Here is a 20491-nt window from a genome sequence, read left to right on the forward strand (position 1 = left end):
GAACATCTGATTTGATGGTGTGGTGGTGGGGGATCTGACCAGCAACAAGCAGGTACATGCACAAAAGAGTACCCATAATAGTCTTCTGCCGAGAGTACTAAGAAAACACCACTATACATGTTATTCTTATCATAATCATTGTTTCTCTATATCACTACCAACATAAGAGGAGAGGGCGAGGGAGGGGAGGTAGGGGAGGGCGAGGGAAGGGAGGGGAGGGCGAGGGAAGGGAGGGAGGGCGAGGGAAGGGAGGGAGGGCGAGGGAAGGGAGGAAAGGGAGGGCAGGGAAAGAAGGGCAGGGAAGGGAGGGAGGGGGAGGGCAGGGAGGGAGGGGGAGGGAAGGGAGGGAGGGAAGGGAGGGGGAGGAAAGGGCAGACTGGTGAGGGGAGGAGAGGTAAATCAGGTAGGCGTCTAAGCACGCTCCCCACGGATACGACGGGCCAGCTGGATGTCTTTGGGCATGATGGTGACACGCTTGGCGTGGATGGCGCACAAGTTGGTGTCCTCAAACAGACCAACCAGGTAAGCCTCGCTGGCCTCCTGCAGACAACAAAGAACAGGTTGGAGAAATGGCTCACAACAACACACTTAAAAATGTGTGTACAATATCAACCTGTAAAATTATATATTGTCATACATTCAGGCACATGATCGAAGCATTCCTCTTCAGTGTGTGATTTTTTTTTTTAAAGTAATAATGCATTATGCAATTATTGTCCTCATGCCTCAAACTTGAGATATGTGGTTTATGAAAGCTTGTATCCCTTAGTTGGGGTTAGCACTGACCTGCAGGGCTCCAATGGCTGCACTCTGGAAACGCAAGTCAGTCTTGAAGTCCTGAGCGATTTCTCTCACCAGGCGCTGGAAGGGCAGCTTGCGGATCAGCAGCTCAGTGGACTTCTGGTAACGACGGATCTCACGCAGGGCCACAGTACCAGGTCTGGAAGGAAACACACACAGTTAGAACAATCCCATGACTAACACCACTGTATGGATTCATTACAAAAATCCAGAGTCAAACATGTCATCAAACTCTTTAGGCCTAAATCCTTCTCTCTTGCATCAGGCGGTGATGGAGTCATAATAAGGGCCAGTAGTGTGGCTCAGAGACAGAGGGCAGCTTTGGCAAGACCTTTCAGCCTCTCTGTCACTCTCACCTGTAGCGATGGGGCTTCTTGACCCCGCCAGTAGAAGGGGCACTCTTGCGGGCAGCTTTGGTGGCCAGCTGCTTACGTGGGGCTTTGCCTCCAGTAGATTTACGGGCTGTCTGCTTGGTACGGGCCATGGCTCCTATAAATCACCTGAACAAAGGGGAGAACCACAATAATTACTATAGCTTAAACTTTTAGTCATTGCAATTATACCTGATAATAAGTAACTGAATTTGTATTCATCCATTACCTCGGCTGATTCAAAACTTTCACAAAATGTGAAAAGCCTTGTGAAACAAGACTATTTCTGTACAATAATTGGGTGTTCCACTCACTGTCATTGAACACATCTAGAACCAAAAAAAGTGTTGAGAGGCTACAACATGAATCTTCCCAATCAAAGTCGACAGTGGGCCAATCAATCAATCAATGGGGGAAAACGACGGCATTGGTTGGTTAGTCAATCTAATTGTGTAAATATATGACTAAGCCCAATCAGCGTGTGTTCTATGACGAGGAGGCGGGATCTACAGCTCCTAGGCGTTGTTGGTAGCGACCGCCCACTCCGCTGTGACGATGGCGGCTGCTTGATGCGCAACCGGGATAAAGACCAGAGGCAGAAGAGCAAAGGAGTACCACTAAAACTTTGATATTTAAATAAACAGCTGTTTGACAATATCATCTAACAACTAATATACGTAAAAGAAGACATCTCAGAGAACTCGTATGAAGGCACAGAAACGGACTTCGAACCCCAATGCCTGCGTACAACCGAAGCGAACCCGCGCATAATTTGAATTTTTTTTTATCCAGTTGCACTAGCTGTAGAAAAGGCTGCAATTCTGTGCGGTTTCGACAGTCGGGTTTGTTATTTTTCTCTACGACGAAAATTAGATGGATTTCCAACAAAATAACACCACAATTGATGCAAACTGAAACTTTTCAAATGTGAAGATCACGTAAATTAAAAGCAGTCGAGTGTTTGACTTACCTACACCAAAAGTGGTTAAAAAGAATGTGAGAAGTGTTTAGCTTGTCTGGCGGTGTCAGTATTTTCTTCCTCGTATCCACAATGGGAACAACCGTCCAGCGGGAAAATGGCCGCTATGTCAATCATTTCTCCCAGAATGCCATAGTGTATACAAACATTTATTGTTTCGTTTCATTTGTGGCGCTTCAGACCACTAGCGGTTCTGGGGGGCAGTGCCCCTGTGACAATTTTGGACCCCCTTGTGCCCCCCCCCCCCTAAATGTGGAGTATGAAATCATTTTTACATACATTTTTGCTATCGCTTTTTTTTTTTACATCCGTTATTGGAGCTGGCCCCTCTAACAGTACAACTGGCCCAAGCTTGCCCCCCCCGTTGAAATGGTCAAGAACCGCCAATGCTTCAGACACATCTTTGGATATTTTTTTGTACGCCACTGAATGATACTTTATATCAGTCTCCAAATTTCATATGCGAACATAGTAGCCTACTTGCTATCAATATTTTTCTCAAGATGTGGAAACGTTTTGGCTTTTCAATTTGCCATGCTCAAGAAAGCTGTTATGCTGAAGTAATTGTGAATTTCGATATCGTACAACCTTACAATCACAAGTCTTGTGCAAATGTCAGCCTGCAATGTCAAAGGTCTGGTTTCCAATCAGTGGTGTAAAGTACTTAAGTAAAAATACGTAAGTACTACTTTAGTTTTTTGGGGTATTTTATCAATTGGATTTAAAAAAATAATAATTTACTCCACACATTATCCCCGACACCCAAAGGTACTCGTTACATTTTTAATGTTTAGGACAGGAAACGGGTCCAATTCACACACTTACCAAGAGAACGTCCCTGGTCATCCCTACTCCCTCTGATCAGGCACTCACAAAACAGCCGCATACACATATTTAGCAGCTGATATTGCGGGTGTTGTGAAATGTGTTCCTAGCTCCAACAGTGCAGTAATAGCTAAACAATTCACATCTTAAAATGGAATTAAGAAGTATATTAAGACGAGGAAAGTCTGAGTATGAATGTGATGTAAAGATTTTGGACATGCTTGTAAATGATGTCCGAGTGTTAGTGCCCCTGGCTATCCGTAAAAAAAAAGTTAAACGGTGCCGTGTGCAGATAAGGAATTTGAAATTCACACTTTGTTAAAGTATATTTAAAACCGAATACTTACTCATGTAGTATTGTACTGGTGAGTTTCACTCACCATTTTCTATTAAAAAATGTATCTTTACTTGTAGTCAAGTAAAACAAGTGGGTACTTTTCCCCTACCACGGTTTCCAGTGAATATGACAGTTCAAATAATATGAAACGGTTCACTAGTTAAAATGTACAGTAAATCGATTAAAATACCATTGCCAGCAGCATACAACTCAGTACAGGCCAATCACTTCACTCAACCAGTTGTGGAACATTAGTTTATCACCTTTGTATGAGAATTCTGGATATTACAAATGTCTGCTTAAAAAAAGAAAAAGGAGAAATCAGTATGAAAAGGGTATCACAACCTGAGAAAGGAACTCAAATAATCTGGATAAAAACCATGGGAAAAATACATAAACATTGTGCTACATATAGGCCTATGCAATATTTTGAATCATGCAAAGTCATATTTTTATTGATCAATTTCAGCACAGAATTAACCATTTGTAAATGTATCATGTAAACAGTAGAAACACTAGTTGTAAAAAAAATTATAAAGGGTACATGTAAAAACACCACATGTATACCAATTAGAAAACCAACCCTGTTATAATATCAATAGTAGGAGGGGGAAATGCTTGCCCAAGATGCTTCATGCATGCACCCTTTGCTGTGCCGAGTTGCATACACATTAAAGGTGTGACTCAGATCAGCTTCAAAACAGATACAAAGTACCCTAAAACTCTGCTGCTAAGCGAACTAAGGGGGACAAGACTACACACACACACTTTACTTGTGTCACATAATTACTCAAATCAAGCTCCTTATAAGGATACGTGGGAAGGGAGGAAAAGACAGGCTGAGGTAAAAATGAGGCGTCTAAGCACGCTCCCCACGGATACGACGGGCCAGCTGGATGTCTTTGGGCATGATGGTGACACGCTTGGCGTGGATGGCGCACAAGTTGGTGTCCTCAAACAGACCAACCAGGTAAGCCTCACTGGCCTCCTGCAGACAAAAAAACAAGTTAAATTCAGCTGACATGCATAAGCTCTAACTTGGTATGAACCAATGCATCATTTGGGGAGAGGACTGCCAGTAGGTCACCACCTTTTAAGGGATACTTTGGGATTTTGGCAATGAGGCCCTTTATCCACTTCCCCTGAGTCAGTATGAAGAAAGTTTGAGCCAATGCTAACTAGCATTAGTGCAATGACTAAAAGTTAATTATATCTACGAGCATGCTAGCAGATACCCATAGACTTTCAGTCATTGTGCTAATACTAACTAACCTTCTTCATACTGGACAGACATATGGCATTCAGTAGTTCATCCGAATCAGCAAAAGATAAAAGGCATCATTGCCAAAATTACGAAGTTTCCCTTTGAGTGTACAGATTCCCAATAGGTCTGGCTTTAGTGTTATTTGGTGGGTTAAGGAAAATCATAAACCCTGACCTGCAGGGCTCCAATGGCTGCACTCTGGAAACGCAGGTCAGTCTTGAAGTCCTGAGCGATTTCTCTCACCAGGCGCTGGAAGGGCAGCTTGCGGATCAGCAGCTCAGTGGACTTCTGGTACCGACGGATCTCACGCAGGGCCACAGTACCAGGCCTGGAGTAAAACACGCAGTAATTAATTAACCACCGGTCCTTTACCTACACAAAATTATTAAAGGAGACCACGACACCAGGTGGGTCAAAGTCTGTTCAGGCACTACGCGTTGTCACTCTCCATCACCTGTAGCGATGGGGCTTCTTGACCCCGCCAGTAGAAGGGGCACTCTTGCGGGCAGCTTTGGTGGCCAGCTGCTTACGTGGGGCTTTGCCTCCAGTAGATTTACGGGCTGTTTGCTTGGTACGGGCCATGGCTCCTACAAATTACCTGAATAAAGGCAAAATTGAGACAGGAATGTTAATTATAGATGTACTATTGTAAAGTGGTTGTTCCACTGGATATCATAAGGTGAATGCACCAATTTGTAAGTCGCTCTGGATAAGAGCATCTGCTAAATGACGTAAATGGAAGTGTAACCAACTAGATATCAAATTGCAGCGCAAAACCATGTTAGCCTGCTGAAAACGCCACAATGCGACATGTCAACATACTTCCAAATGCCAAGCTTTCATGAGAGGCATTTGATTTTAGGTGAGACATTTTAGCTCTATGAACCCATAAAAGTGCATTGTTTGGTCTTAATGATTGGATACACTATCCAATAAGTGGGGTTTGGAATAATCTGTTAGAAGTTAACTAATGTTACGTTAGAAGCAAAAATATTGTCATCGGATTACAGATACTTTTTCAAAAGAAGACAGTTACATTTAGAAAGAATGTTATGACAATACATTGACACCCTTCAATGACTTTCAATTCATAATTGAAAAAAAAAAGGCACGTTTAAATTTCTTCCACCTGACCATAAATTGAGACCACTAGGATGACACACAAAAAGCGTTCGATGGATCTTTTGTTTATTTACGTTTCTAAAGGAAAATTAATCCAAATGTAAAAGGAAGTAATCAGATTACGTTACTGAGTTAGTACTGGTTAATCCAAAAATTATAGAGGACAATTTGACAGGTAACTAGTAGCCGATACCACTTAAAATAACCTACCAATCAAGAACATGCTTACAATTTGATATTTGTTTACAACGCTGATTATACCCAAGTCTGTGGCTCAATTACGCAAAGATGTACATCAAATTGAGCGAATTACAGCGTAAAGGTTTCTTACAACTACCAATCGGGACTTGTTAAGTGATCTGATGGGCGGGATTTTCTTCCTTGTCCGCCAATGAGCAATGTTTTTCACCAAATAGGTCCCCGCCTCTTACGCATTGGAGACGATGGCTGCTGTAACAGGAACGTATTAACGGGAAGGAAAATTCGAATGTGTTTTACAAGAGGGTGACAATTAAAACGACATTTAAACGATGACATTGCTGCTTTATACTAATAAACACATTGAAGATTGTTCTAGACACCACTAGGAATCGATTGAAAAACTTCAGTACTCAGAAGATCACTCAGAACCGGTGCATAACCGTGTCAAATTCGACAGGAGTGTTTTGGTCTCTAGTTACTACAAGCAGATAATAGCTTGCTTTTTCGGTCGTCGAGCTTGGGTTTCCCTATGATTGCGGATTTAGTTGCAAAAAGATAACTATCTAAAGAACAAAAAAGTGAAAATTCACAAATACACAATATATATTTTTAAATATTTCAAACGCGACACTTACCTTTGATACAACAGCTAATGTTTAAATGTGAAACTGGTCTCGTGTCCTTATTTATTGCGTTGTTCCCACAACAGAATGGAGTCCTATATTGGGTTAAAATGGCAGGTTACCCACAATGCATCTGCTGCGACAAGAGAGACCAACTTTTCTGCACGTTTATCTATAGACCCATTCAGTCAATTATCAATCATCTTAACTGAAAGACATGATCAGTACATTCAGAAAAGCGTGATATACTACATAATGTGCGATGTTTTTTAAATGTCCATTTATTGCATTGGCAGATATTGACCATTTAAATGTAAGACAATTATGGACTAATTGAAGGTGTTTTATGGGACACGTGATTCAACGTGAGTGTACGAGACAAAATGTCTATAATTACAAAATTAGTAATTACTGGATTTCAGTTACCTAAAGTTGTTAATGTAAGAAATCAAACAACTTAGATTCTCAGATGACATTTCTTGGAAGGTTTGTGTATTGTGACAAACATTGCTTTAGTATTATATACAAGTTTTAAATCACAAAAGTACTAAAATACCTAGCAAAAATCGTATCATTTTATACATTTTGGGCCTACAAATATCTTATTACCAGGGGTGGTTTTTACACAAGCCCTCCTCGAGGTGGCGATAGAGGCCCATCACTTCGTTCTGATCCAGCCGAGCATGGACTGGAGACGTCGGAGGGCTCCGCTGACGCTCGTTGAACTCCCGGGTACTGCTCTGCTAGTAGATTCGGCCAGAGAGGCTGAAAGCTGTGTCTAGCGGTCAATCTTTGATAAACAAACAATCAAACTTTACTCGGTGTGGCGGCAGTTCGCACGGCTGTGCTGAGACTGGGTCAGATATGGTAAGAGATATTGATGGAGAAGAAAGTAAAGCAAGTATGGAGCATAGTGGTAGAAATAAAGGAGGGAGTAAGAAAAAGAAAGCGGGAGAGAAAGTGTAGGGGGTTTGAAACGGAGCGAGAGGTCTATGGAGGCAGAAAAGGAAGTTTGAGGAGAGCAACATAGTTTCCAACACTAGCGGCAGTTCGGTGGTAGGAAGGGCAAGATAAGACGCGAGGGGAGCATGGAGGTCAGGAGGAACATAAAGGGGTTCTGATGTTTAGGGAGGACAGAGGAGTTGGGGCGATGAGTCCGATAAAGTTGACGGCTGTGATAAAGGAGTTGATTGGGCAAGTTGTAATGCTAAAGTGTTAAGAGATGGGAGCTTGTTGGTGTACGGTAAGAACATGGCGCAGAGGGACGCACATAGGGAAGTGTATGGTGGCGTCGAGCAGCTGGACTGATCAAGCAGGGAAGCAGTGGATTAAAGGGGTGATAACAGGAGGGCCTGTGAGTGACAGCACTAAAGAGGTAAGGGACAACTTGAGAGGAGTGACTGTTCAACGTTTGCAAGCAACAAGGGGTGGAGTTAGGATGGATGGAAATGGCCAAGTTATGGAAAATCTGATAGAAATGAAAGATCTGGTGTGCCTGAATGATGGCTGAGGGACCAGGTTTGATGTAGTGCCACAGGGAAAGAGTCTGCCTTAGACCTCACTCTGGTATCTAGTGTGATGGTAGGAATCTGTGAGTGGGGGATAGATCTTCTGCACAGATTCCGTCAGACCTGGGCCCTGACAGTCAATCTCAGTAAGACAAAAATAATGGTGTTCCAAAAAAGGTCAATTTCCCAGGACCACGAATACAAATTCCATCTAGACACCGATGTCCTAGAGCAGTGGTTCCCAAACATTTTATAGTCCCATACCCCTTCAAACATTCAACCTCCAGCTGTACCCCCTCTAGCACTAGGGTCAGCGCACTCTCAACTGTTGTTTTCTGCCATCATTGTAAGCCTGCCACACACACACTAACCTAAACATTTATTAAACATAAGAATGAGTGTGAGTTTTTGTCACAACCCGGCTCGTGGGAAGTGACAAAGAGCTCTTATAGGACCAGGACACAAATAATAATATAATAATAATCAGTCATTTTGCTCTTTACTTAGCCATCTTACATAACTTTATTTGTTCATTGAAAAATGTGAGTAACTCACCACAGGTTAATGAGAAGGGTGTGCTTGAAAGGATGCACATAACTCTGCAATGTTGGGTTGTATTGGAAAGAGTCTGTCTTAAATAATTTTCCACTCACAGTCTGTGCTTGTATTTAGTTTTCATGCTAGTGAGGGCCAAGAATCCACTCTCACATAGGTATGTGGTTGCAAAGGGCAACAGTGTTTTAACAGCGTGATTTGCCAAGGCAGGATACTCTGAGCGCAGCCCAATCCAGAAATCTGGCAGTAACTTCTGATTAAATTAAATTTTCACAGAACTGCTTGTTGCAATTTCGATGAGGCTCTCTTGTTCAGATATTGGTAAGTGGACTGGAGGCAGGACATGAAAGGGATAACGAATCCAGTTGTTTGTGTCATCCGTTTCGGGAAAGTACCTGCGTAATTGCGCATCCAAATCACTCAGGTGCTTCGCTATATCACATTTGACATTGTCCGTAAGCTTGAGTTCATTTGCACACAAAAAAATCATACAATGATGGAAAGACCTGTGTGTTGTCCTTGTTAATGCAGACGGATAAGAGTTCCTTCTTAGCCTCAATTCTGTCCCGCACATTGAATATAGTTGTGGAGTCCCTGTAATCCTAGATTCAGGCCAGTCGTGTCAAAAACTCGTCATCATGCAAGCGGTCAGACAAGTGAAAATTATGGTCAGTAAAGAAAACTTTAAGCTTGTCTCTCAATTTAAAAAAACGTGTCAATACTTTGCCCCTTGATAACCAGCGCACTTCTGTATGTTGTAAAAGTGTTACATGGTCACTGCCCATATCATTGCATAGTGCACAAGAGTTCAGGGGCCTTGCTTTAACAAAGTTGACCATTTTCACTGTTGTGTCCAAAACGTATTTCAAGCCTGTTTATACTGAATCAGACTGACGGATAGTTCTCCTCACCAGGGCCTGGGCCTGTTTATACTGAATCAGACTGACGGATAGTTCTCCTCACCAGGGCCTGTTTATACTGAATCAGACTGACGGATAGTTCTCCTCACCAGGGCCTGGGCCTGTTTATACTGAATCAGACTGACGGATAGTTCTCCTCACCAGGGCCTGTTTATACTGAATCAGACTGACGGATAGTTCTCCTCACCAGGGCCTGGGCCTGTTTATACTGAATCAGACTGAAGGATAGTTCTCCTCACCAGGGCCTGTTTATACTGAATCAGACTGACGGATAGTTCTCCTCACCAGGGCCTGGGCCTGTTTATACTGAATCAGACTGACGGATAGTTCTCCTCACCAGGGCCTGTTTATACTGAATCAGACTGACGGATAGTTCTCCTCACCAGGGCCTGGGCCTGTTTATACTGAATCAGACTGACAGATAGTTCTCCTCACCAGGGCCTGTTTATACTGAATCAGACTGACGGATAGTTCTCCTCACCAGGGCCTGGGCCTGTTTATACTGAATCAGACTGACGGATAGTTCTCCTCACCAGGGCCTGTTTATACTGAATCAGACTGACGGATAGTTCTCCTCACCAGGGCCTGGGCCTGTTTATACTGAATCAGACTGAAGGATAGTTCTCCTCACCAGGGCCTGTTTATACTGAATCAGACTGACGGATAGTTCTCCTCACCAGGGCCTGGGCCTGTTTATACTGAATCAGATGTTGGAAGTTATGCATCCTTTTCAGTACTCTAAATGTCCTATTCCTACTCCTCCCCGCTGCCCCACACTCATCTGCCCACCATGGGACTGCTTTCCTCCTCCTCCTCCCTGAACTCTTAGGTATAACCTCAGTAGCTGCCCCCACTAACGCTGTTCTCACCCAGTTATTCATACTATCCACATCCCCTCTCATATCCACCCGAGCCATCACCTCCTTACTCAGCTCCTGAAACTGATCAAGCTTTGCCCTTCCAAACACCCACCCTGCCTACTCCATCCACGGACACATCTCGTCCTCCCTCCGGCCTTCCTTCAGTTTGGGTCAGTCACAGTGGTCAGGTATTCTGCCACTGTACTCTCTGTTTAGGGCCAATTAGCATTCTAGTTTGCTCAGTTTTTTTGGTCAATTCTTTCCAATGTGTCAAGTAATTAGTTTTTGTTTTCTCATGATTTGGTTGGGTCTAATTGTGTTGCTGTCCTGGGGCTCTGTGGGGTCTGTTTGTGTTTGTGAACAGAGCCCCAGGACCAGCTTGCTTAGGGGGCTCTTCTCCAGGTTTATTTCTCTGTAGATGATGGCTTTATGGAAGGTTTGGGAATTGATTCCTTTTAGGTGGTTGTAGAATTTAACAGCTCTTTTCAGGATTTTGATCATTAGCGGGTATTGGCCTAATTCTGCTCTGCATGCATTATTTGGTGTTTTACGTTGGCACAAAAGCCATGACAGGGAGACATAGTGAAGTGGTAACGTACGTGCAAGCAGTTGCTCCCAACGCCACTTGGGTATGTTGCAGCATCCACCGAAAGGCTCTTGCTGCCAAGGGAATGCCTGACAGCTTGACATTTTTTACATATTTTTTTTTTTTTTACATTTTAGTCATTTAGCAGACGCTCTTATCCAGAGCGACTTACAGTAGTGAATGCATACATTTCATACATTTTTTGTTTTTTTTCCTGTGCTGGCCCCCCGTGGGAATCGAACCCACAACCCTGCCGTTGCAAACACCATGCTCTACCAACTGAGCTACAGGGAAGGCTATCCGTCAGTCTGATTCAGTATAAACAGGCCCAGGCCCTGGTGAGGAGATCTATCCGTCAGTCTGATTCAGTATAAACAGGCCCAGGCCCTGGTGAGGAGAACTATCCATCAGTCTGATTCAGTATAAACAGGCCCAGGCCCTGGTGAGGAGAACTATGCGTCAGTCTGATTCAGTATAAACAGGCCCAGGCCCTGGTGAGGAGAACTATCCGTCAGTCTGATTCAGTATAAACAGGCCCTGGTGAGGAGAACTATCCGTCAGTCTGATTCAGTATAAACAGGCCCAGGCCCTGGTGAGGAGAACTATCCGTCAGTCTGATTCAGTATAAACAGGCCCTGGTGAGGAGAACTATCCGTCAGTCTGATTCAGTATAAACAGGCTAGGCTCAGGCCCTGGTGAGGAGAACTATCCGTCAGTCTGATTCAGTATAAACAGGCCCAGGCCCTGGTGAGGAGAACTATCCGTCAGTCTGATTCAGTATAAACAGGCCCTGGTGAGGAGAACTATCCGTCAGTCTGATTCAGTATAAACAGGGCCTGGTGAGGAGAACTATCCATCAGTCTGATTCAGTATAAACAGGCCCTGGTGAGGAGAACTATCCGTCAGTCTGATTCAGTATAAACAGGCCCTGGTGAGGAGAACTATCCATCAGTCTGATTCAGTATAAACAGGGCCTGGTGAGGAGAACTATCCATCAGTCTGATTCAGTATAAACAGGCCCTGGTGAGGAGAACTATCCGTCAGTCTGATTCAGTATAAACAGGCCCTGGTGAGGAGAACTATCCATCAGTCTGATTCAGTATAAACAGGCCCAGGCCCTGGTGAGGAGAACAATCCGTCATGCAAAGAGGTCATGTTGGCGTCGGTTCTGTGACACCATTGGAAGGACGACACCTGTGGAGGATGATAAAGAGGATGAGTGGGGTCAGAAGGAGGGGCAGAGGGGGAGAGAGAACGAGAGAGGAGCATCCTGCAATGCTGGATAGGAGGGAGGATGTAAAGGATGCGTTGAATGCATCATATACCATGGCAGAGGTGAAAAGGGTAAGGCTGGGTTAACTTCACCTGGGAAAGATGAGGTGTGCTATGTTATGTTGGCCCATCTTAGTGATGAGGCACTGGATAAGGTACTGGTGTTGTACAACAGAGTGTGGGAGGAGGGGAAACTACCAGGCAGTTGGAAGGAGGCAATAGTGGTACCAATCCAGAAGCCAGGAAAGGATCCAACGAGGCCAACAAGCTATCGGCCAATCGCTTTAACATCACATGTATGTAAGATTATGGAACGTATGATTACGGAGAGGCTAACTTACTTCCTGGAGAGCAGGGGGCTAGTATCGCCAGAGTGGGTTCAGGAAGGGGAATTATGGACCCAGTGTTCTGCTTATAGAAGCAGAGGTCAGGAAGGCTCAGGTGAACAAGGAGACTGTTGTAGCTGTCTTTTTTGATGTGGAGAAGACGTATGATATGATGTGGAACGAGGGGTTGTTAATCAAGCTTGATATTATGGTGGTAGGAGGACGAACGTACAACTGGATAAAGGATTTCCTGTTTGGAAGGTCTATCCAGGTGAGGGTCTCTATCAGGCAGCTACCTGGTGGATACCACAGGGGAGCGTGATTCGTCCTCTGTTGTTCTCAATCATGATCAATGATGTTTACTCTCAGTTACAGACGGATATTGGGAGGTCGTTATTTGCAGATGATGGGGCCTTATGGAAGAGGGGAAGAAATATGCCATTACATAGTCAGGAAGGTACAGGAAGCAATTGATGAGGTAGAGTGGTGGGCATTAATGTGGAGATTCAGGTTCTCTGTAGAGAAAACTCAGACAGTGTTCTTTACCAGGAGGAAGGTGGGAGAGGAGGTATGCTTCAGGTTATATGGGAGAAACTTGGACAGGGTGGGGGTCTTTAGGTTCCTTGGGGTGTACTTTGACACTAGACTGACCTGGGCAGAACACATTGAGAGAGTGGTGGTAATGTGTAAGAAGGTGCTAAATGTGATGCGCTGTCTGACAGGGAAGGAGCAGGGGGCTGGGCGTTCCTCATTGAGGACCATGTATTTTGCATTGATCCGATCTTTAATAGACTATGGCAGTATGGCGCATGGTTCGGCAGCCCGGACCTCATTGGAAAGGCTAGATGTCATACAGGGGCAAGGACTCAGAATATATAATGGGGCGTGGCCCGGTGGCTGCACTACAGGTGGAGATTGGGGATATGCCATTGCAGATTAGGAGACAGCAGCTGGAAATAAATGATTGGGTACCCTACACGTACATGGGGTTTCTCATCCTGCGAAAGGGATTTTACCGGCATGCTGGGAACATGAGCGAAGACAGAACACAAGCTTTGGGTGGGTGGGTGGGTGGGTGGGTAATAATAATCCCCACCGAAGACGAAGCTGATCCAGCATGATTGTACGGAGATTGTGACAGCCGGTTAAATGGCGTCCCTGACAAGGCAAGAACAAGATGTATGTCAGGAGAAGTGCAGTATTATCAGAAGGAGACGTATACTTGGAATACGGAGGAAGAATGGAGGGAAAAAGAGAGACAGAGGAAGTCTAAGACACAGAGGGAGGAAGAGGGTGAGCTTGAGTAGGTTAAAAATGGCCGGAAAAAAGGGAGATTCTTTGTTAAAGAAGAATGGTAGAAAGTGTAAGCAGAGTGAATTGAAGACAGGAGGAGAAATGGAAGTGAATGAGGGCAAAGTATCGGAGGTGGTAGGTGTGGTGAAGTTCTTGGAGCCCGAGACTTGCACCGAGGGTCAGGATAAAGATGAGTCTGACAGTAGGAATGAAGTTTTTGGAAAAGGTGGACCCTTGCCTTTTGACTGATCCATTTGTGGTCTCAGGGCGGGTGAAAACCGAGTTAGGTGCTGTGGAGTCGGTGAAGGTAACCAGAAGTGGTCTGATGATAATTGTATGTGTTTATGCTGGTCAGAGGGAGCATGTGCTCTGTATTAAACGAATGGGGCAAGAGATGAAAATTGTTTTGCACTCAAGAAAAGGGTGCCATTGAAAGGACTGATTTAATGGGGTAGCGGTAAATGTGAAAGCTGACCAACTGAAGGGAGAGATTCCCGGTGTTTGTGTTGCTCATCGTTTGGTGCGATGCAGACAGTGGCATGAGTGGAGGAACAGAAGAGTCATTGTCTGTTCTTTTGAGTTTTGATGTTGAATCTTTTTGGACAAAGTGATGTTAACAGCTATTGTGCCCAATTCTTTACGTTGTTACAGGTGTCAAGCTTATGGGCATGTGGAATCAGTGTGTAGGAGGGAGGTTTTTAGGTGTGAGAAGTGTGCAGAAGGGCATGAGACAAAGGAATACATAGCATTGGGGAAAGTAGTGGTATGTGTTAATTGTAGGGGTGCCCATTGGGCTGGGGATCAGAAATGTCCTGTGGAGAGAGGCAGGTTGAGGTTTCCAAGGTTAGAGTAGTGCAGAAGTTGTCATATGCTGAGGCAGTGAAGAAAGTAGAGGAAGATGGGTCAAGGGGGAGGGATACTGAGAGGAGTGGTGTGAGTAGTAGATCTGTACCAGTACATAGGGATAAACCAACAAGTGATATACGTTTCAGTAAGATTGGATTTTTGGCATTTATATCAATGGTTATCAACTGTACTGCAGGGATGGAATGTAAGTCCCAGAAAATAAAGGTTGTGGTGGCAGCTACAGAGAAGTATTTGGGTGTGTGAGACTTGACATCGGAAGAGTTACAGGGTGTGTTAAGTGGTGGTGTCCCATCCTTTCAGGCTGTTGGCCTGAAGTAGGACTAAATATATTTCAATAGTGGAGTATGGTATTTTATTTGTACATTATTGTTATACATTTTTACTAGTGTTAGATGGTAGGGTATTTGTTGTATTTATATATTTTATATTTTTTTCAAGCAAGGTATAAGGGAGTTATACTCCAGTCTAGTAGGTGGCGGTAATGCAACATTTATTGGATGCCAACTGCCGTTAAACCTCATGAAAGAAAAGAAGGCTGATCCAGCATGGCGGCGGTGAAGAGACTCAAACGCGTGGCAGCGTTGCAGCCAGGATTCATATCTTTTGAATCGTCGGCCGGATCAGATGACTTGAACAGTGGCCGGAGAAAGCGTGTGAATAAGAATAAGAAAAAGAATTGGAACAAACACAGTGATATTCAAGATGTTGAAGAGTTTTTGGATGACGTGAGACTTCAGGAAAGAGCTACAGGGTGAGCAGCATGTTTGCCAACAGAGCTAGCTGTCTTGCTAGTTTTTATTACCTGCTAATAAGCGATTATTTAGCAGGTATTGCGACATTATCAAACATCTGTGATTATTTTAGCTAGCTAGTTTTGCATGTCAATCGATCTAAGTCAACATCTTGCACAAATGGAAGTTGTACCTTGCTAGCTAGCTTGTTTATTCTAATTAGCACGCAAGCTAAGCTGGTTAACCAAGGGAGTTGGCTAGATAACTACGTTTTTAAAAAAAAAACAATTTCCTAACTATAATCACCCTCATAATTATCCAAATTTGAGCAACACACCTAAACTGAATCGTTTCTTGACCGGTTTACTAGTAACGTTATGATTCGGCTGCTTTTATGTAACGTTACCTACTTATATTTACAGTTTAACACATGCTTTATGCCTTAGTTACATATTTTGATTCAAATGTAATTGCCTAGTTAACTTTTTTATATATATATATATATATATATATATTAATTAATTATAATTTATTCGACAGAGGACTGATATCTGAGAAGCCAGATGATAGCCTGTTCTTTGTGGACATAGGAGAGCAGAAAAAAAGTGTCCAGCCAGGTAAGAAATACCACTGTTTACGTAAAATATATTTTCTGCTTCAACTTTGTTAATGTTTGGAGTGTCAAATCACTGAAGTTTGTTTTCTGTGTCTGATGCTAGAAGTCCAAGAGGGAAAGAAGGGGAAGAAGTCAAAGTCACGGCCCCTGAGGATAGACCTGATCCTGCAGCATGACTCCCTTGTCCCTCCGCCTAAAGAGTGAGTTTTTCTGATATACCCTGACAATTGCCCTCTCACCCCCATCCTTCCCTGGCCCTTAGCTGGAGATGGTTTGGCCGGTTCAGTCAGGTTGCACAGTGTCCAGTGATGAACCCATCCTTGCGCTCACAGTATTTCCTTGGGAATGTGAAGACAATCATGGAACTCAGGAGCTGTTGTGTGAACAGCCTCCTGGGAACTGAGGGCAATGTGCTGTTTTCCCCTCTACTGGGTCGTATTTACTAGTAATAAAATGGAAACAAACGAGAAGGGACTACCTGAACTTGTCCAATAAGAAATATTTGTTTTTGTTTTCTGTTGCGACAGGTTTTGCTAATGTGTGCACAAACTAATACTACCCAAATTTCTCCTCACTTTGTAAACTGGATCCATGCAGCAAGGCTATATTTTGATAAGTACACAAGTGTACTTTGGTTAGCTTATTTCTCATAATAAGCTGTGATTGTACACACAGAAGTCTTTAGGACACTACTTTAAAATTCAGTTCCCTCCTCCTCTCTCCCCCAGTATTTTGGCCCACCAGCAACCGAACGCAAAGAAACTCCGTCGCATTGCTGAGAATGCAGAGAAATTGGCGGCCATGGGTGTGTTGCCAAAGAGACAGAAACGGCTCTTGAACCGCAGACCGGCAACTAAAACGTCAAAGGCAAAGACGGCAGCCAACAACTTCCCAGACAGACCCTATTATGACTTGTGGGGAGTAGAGGGTACGTTTGGCTATTCAAAATGCTAAACTAAGTCAAATTGTTGGAGTTGTATTGTCAGTGTTTGTGACCATCTTTTCTTCATATTGCAGCCAAAGAGACAGCAGATCCTTACTACCTTGAGCAAACAGGGAAAAGCCGTGTGAAGGTGAGATTGCAGCATGGTCACTCCCTTAAAGTTTATAGTCTCTCAGTATTGTATGTGCTGTATAGTGAAAAGGGATACTTAGGCAAATAGGAGTGTTTGTATATTTACTCTGTCTTAACATGAAGTTTTAAAAGCTCTTGTTCACTCTTAGCGACCAGAGAAGCTCAACGCAAAGCCCTCTATTCTCCCGGCAGTGGAGGTCATAGCCCCTGGAGGCTCCTACAACCCAGACTTCTTCTCCCATCAGGTAACTTAATACACTTAACAGTGATTTAAATTCCAATATGTCAATGTTTCTGCTCCCATGATGTGTGTGGTGTTCTGTCTCTTCGTGTTGAGTAATGCCGTGGTTGATGTGTTGAAGTGCTGACCTCTTTCTCCCAGGCCTTGTTACTAGAGGCCCATGAGGTGGAGGTGAAGAGGGAGAAAGCGGAGCTGAGAATAGAGAGACAGCTGGCTGTCAAACGAGAGGATACTGCCACTGAGGTACGACAACAGACCCCCCCCCTTCACCATTACACAATTCAGACCAGTATGTGGTCCTTCAGCTCCATTTTGCCTGACCTTCCTCTGTTGTTTCTCTGCAGGAGACAGTCTTCCAGGAACTAGTGGAAGGGCTAGTGGAAGAGGACGAAGATGAGGAGGAGGAAGAGGATGTTTCTATTCGTGGCGGCTTGCAGCAGGAGAAAAAGACAGAGAAAGAAAGGAAGAGAGAGCGAGCCGACAAGATAAAGGCATGCAAGACTTCAATGCCCTTTCCCCTAATGTACTCTAGCCTTTCCCCTCCATGTGCTAGCTTAGGATCTGACTGATGGTGTCTCTCTTGCTGTGCAGTCGCAACAGAAGCAGGCGGCAAGGGTGTTCACTGACAAGAAGCAGCAGCTCTTCCAGCTGCGCTCCATCCAGGCGACCCTGAAGAGGCGGGAGCAGCGGACCAGAGAGAGGGTGGCCCAGCGGAAGGCCAACCAGGAGGCAGAGAAGTCCATGCCCCGACGTCTCGGCAGACTCAAGTCAGTACCTCCACAGGAATGCCACTATTCTCATCTACCATCTTGGTTATTTATTACAATGTATATCTAGAGTGAGATGCAACAGGTCCCCCATAGAGCTTCCTGGCCAATTTGAAAAGCAGGTAAAGTAAAACGCATCCTAGTATGAACTGGAAGAAGCCCTTGACATTTCTGTAACAATGGGCTCCAGAAAAACCTATACCCCATTCCAAGCCAAATGATTTAGCCTCATTTCCATAGTGTTGCTTTCCCCTTAGTGTGAGTTTCGGCTGTGCCGTTGTGCTGTCTGTGATAGTCATACTCTGTCTGAAATTGTCCCCCACATATCTCCCTAGGTTCCAGGCTCAGGATCTAGAGATCCAGCTGAGCGATGAGATTTCTGGTTCCCTGCGGACACTCAAGGTTTGTGACTGACTGTATCCCCCTCACTGTCTACAATACATTCACACTGGGCTGGCCTTTTGAACCCATGTACATATATGTGGAACTGAAATGCTGAAAAAGTTACAGCATAGCAACTTAATTTTACAATAATATCTAATGCTGCCCCCTTTCAGAGCAAGGTCCTTCATCAGAGCACTAGTTATTTATATGGATTTACTGACATGTTTCCCTTCTCCACATGTAATTATGTGTCCTGCAGCCAGAGGGCAGTGTCCTCAAGGACCGCTTCAAGAGTATGCAGAAGAGGAACATGATTGAGCCCAGAGAACGAGCCAAGTAAGTTATTCTCTCCCTTTCTGTAAAACAAACAGCATCTCATATCAGATATATATTTATACATAGTAGTTTGTATGTCATTAACTCATAACTTTCATAGTAGAACATTCTAGATTTGTGTTTGCATTATTGGCTGTTTCCAGAGAGCAATACTACAAAGCAGGATCTATGCGTAGGCCATAATATTGTGAAATAGCGTTTTTAGAAAGGTGAGCTTGAAATTGCCTTGGTCTAATTGACCCAACAACCAAACACACATTTAGCTGTCTTAATGAACCAGAAAATAGTTACTTTTGTTGTTTTATCAAAGTTAGCTGGCTAACGTGTTGTAGTATACCCCTCTTTTGGTTCAGTCAGCTTAAGCATGACGGTGTCCAGTGATGAACCCATCCTTGCGCTCACAGTATTTCCACGGAAATGTGAAGACAATCATGGAACTCGGGGAGCTGTTGTGTAAACAGCCTCCTGGGAACTGAGGGCAATGTGCTGTGTTGCTTTCCCTCCATCTCCTTTTGTTTTTCTTATACAAGAGAATATAGTCTTGATTTTATAAGCCATTGAAGTGCTTTGATCGTGTGCTCCGCCTCCTCCCGCAGGTTCAAGAGGAGACACAAGTTGAAGTATGTTGAGAAGAGGGCCTTCAAGGAGATCACCTAGAGACCAAACCAACCTATGGAACTGTTCAGGGCTGTGATGTCACTCATAACACAGCGGCACCCACCGCCACTGGGCGGCAGCCAGCCAGAGAGCTACTATTTGCCCCCTCAAATGTCTCCAATCAACTCAGCCCATTTTAAGTCAGTGATGGATTTGCCACCCTTTTAAATCTGTGTTGTTGGGAAATATTGAAGATCCAAGTCACCACGATTTGGAACATTATTTGCCATGCCTTGATATTTTCACGCACCTATATGCAACACGAACCAGCCCAATCCAGATAGTCATACAGATTCAGGGTCAGTTCTAATGCATTTGGAGGTCAAATGAGTTAATTTGCAGGATATTTAAATCCACTGATTCTGGGTCTGTCAACATCAGTTGGGAACGTTAGGCTTCAGAAGGGGGCTCTCTCCTGTCCCTCCCGTCCCTCTCTCCTGTCCCTCTCCCAGTTGGTGATCTTGTCTTTCGTTCTTGCAAAACCATCAAGATTAATGCCCTCATTAGAAGGAGTGGATTCCTGAGTGAATAACAAGACTGTTAACGGCAGACTAACGTTTAAAGCCACTTGTCAAGATTTGGACCTGGGTACATTCTTTCAGTTACATCTGTTGTGTTCAAAATCACTTTATTTGCTGTAATCTGACTTGATTTCATTAAAGCAAGTTAATGAATTAAATTGCTTTTATTTTTACTCTGACTATGCTATTTAAATCTGTTTGTGCTTCTCAACAAATGAGTCATGCATTATTAAGGTGTCTAGTATGATTGCAAAGAAGTTTCATATGATTTCTTACAATTGTCTCGACCACAAGCATACGTCTCCAGATGGCACCAGAAGTCTGTATTCAACAGCTTAAAAACCAATACATTGCTTACAAAAATATTTTACAATTTCAACAATGTTTAAAGGGTCTAGTTTACAGTGTATCCACGGTGCTTGTGGTATATGAATATATCTTGGTGGTCGCGTG

The 20491-nt window shown here is 43.8% G+C and overlaps 3 protein-coding genes across 5 annotated transcripts; 1 reads left to right on the forward strand and 2 right to left on the reverse strand.

Moving 5' to 3' along the window:
* Positions 1-344: 344 nt before the first annotated feature.
* LOC115206113 (histone H3.3) lies at positions 345-3224 on the reverse strand. Of its 3 annotated transcripts, none has more exons than XM_029772710.1 (4): positions 2977-3224; positions 1158-1301; positions 787-940; positions 345-540 (listed from the first exon to the last, which is right to left on the reverse strand). In XM_029772710.1, the coding sequence occupies exons 2-4, from the start codon at positions 1283-1285 to the stop codon at positions 412-414; spliced, it is 411 nt and encodes a 136-aa protein (XP_029628570.1). In that variant the 5' UTR covers positions 1286-1301; positions 2977-3224; the 3' UTR covers positions 345-411. The 3 variants fall into 3 exon arrangements, with proteins under 3 accessions (XP_029628570.1, XP_029628567.1, XP_029628568.1); XM_029772707.1 differs by lacking the exon at positions 2977-3224 and adding an exon at positions 2143-2264; XM_029772708.1 differs by lacking the exon at positions 2977-3224 and adding an exon at positions 2147-2253.
* A 330-nt stretch (positions 3225-3554) lies between these two features.
* On the reverse strand, positions 3555-6661 carry LOC115206112 (histone H3.3). The gene is made up of 4 exons (XM_029772706.1): positions 6536-6661; positions 5032-5175; positions 4752-4905; positions 3555-4301 (listed from the first exon to the last, which is right to left on the reverse strand). Exons 2-4 carry the CDS (start codon positions 5157-5159, stop codon positions 4173-4175), a joined length of 411 nt encoding a protein of 136 aa, XP_029628566.1. The 5' UTR covers positions 5160-5175; positions 6536-6661; the 3' UTR covers positions 3555-4172.
* An 8493-nt stretch (positions 6662-15154) lies between these two features.
* On the forward strand, positions 15155-20209 carry LOC115206114 (ribosome biogenesis protein NOP53). The gene is made up of 12 exons (XM_029772711.1): positions 15155-15461; positions 15982-16058; positions 16161-16257; positions 16786-16985; positions 17075-17130; positions 17282-17377; positions 17515-17616; positions 17718-17864; positions 17965-18140; positions 18476-18542; positions 18784-18860; positions 19457-20209. The coding sequence occupies exons 1-12, from the start codon at positions 15256-15258 to the stop codon at positions 19515-19517; spliced, it is 1362 nt and encodes a 453-aa protein (XP_029628571.1). The 5' UTR covers positions 15155-15255; the 3' UTR covers positions 19518-20209.
* Positions 20210-20491: the final 282 nt, after the last annotated feature.

This window comes from Salmo trutta, chromosome 13 (assembly GCF_901001165.1).
Source record: "Salmo trutta chromosome 13, fSalTru1.1, whole genome shotgun sequence".
In the NCBI taxonomy this organism is placed as follows: domain Eukaryota; kingdom Metazoa; phylum Chordata; class Actinopteri; order Salmoniformes; family Salmonidae; genus Salmo; species Salmo trutta.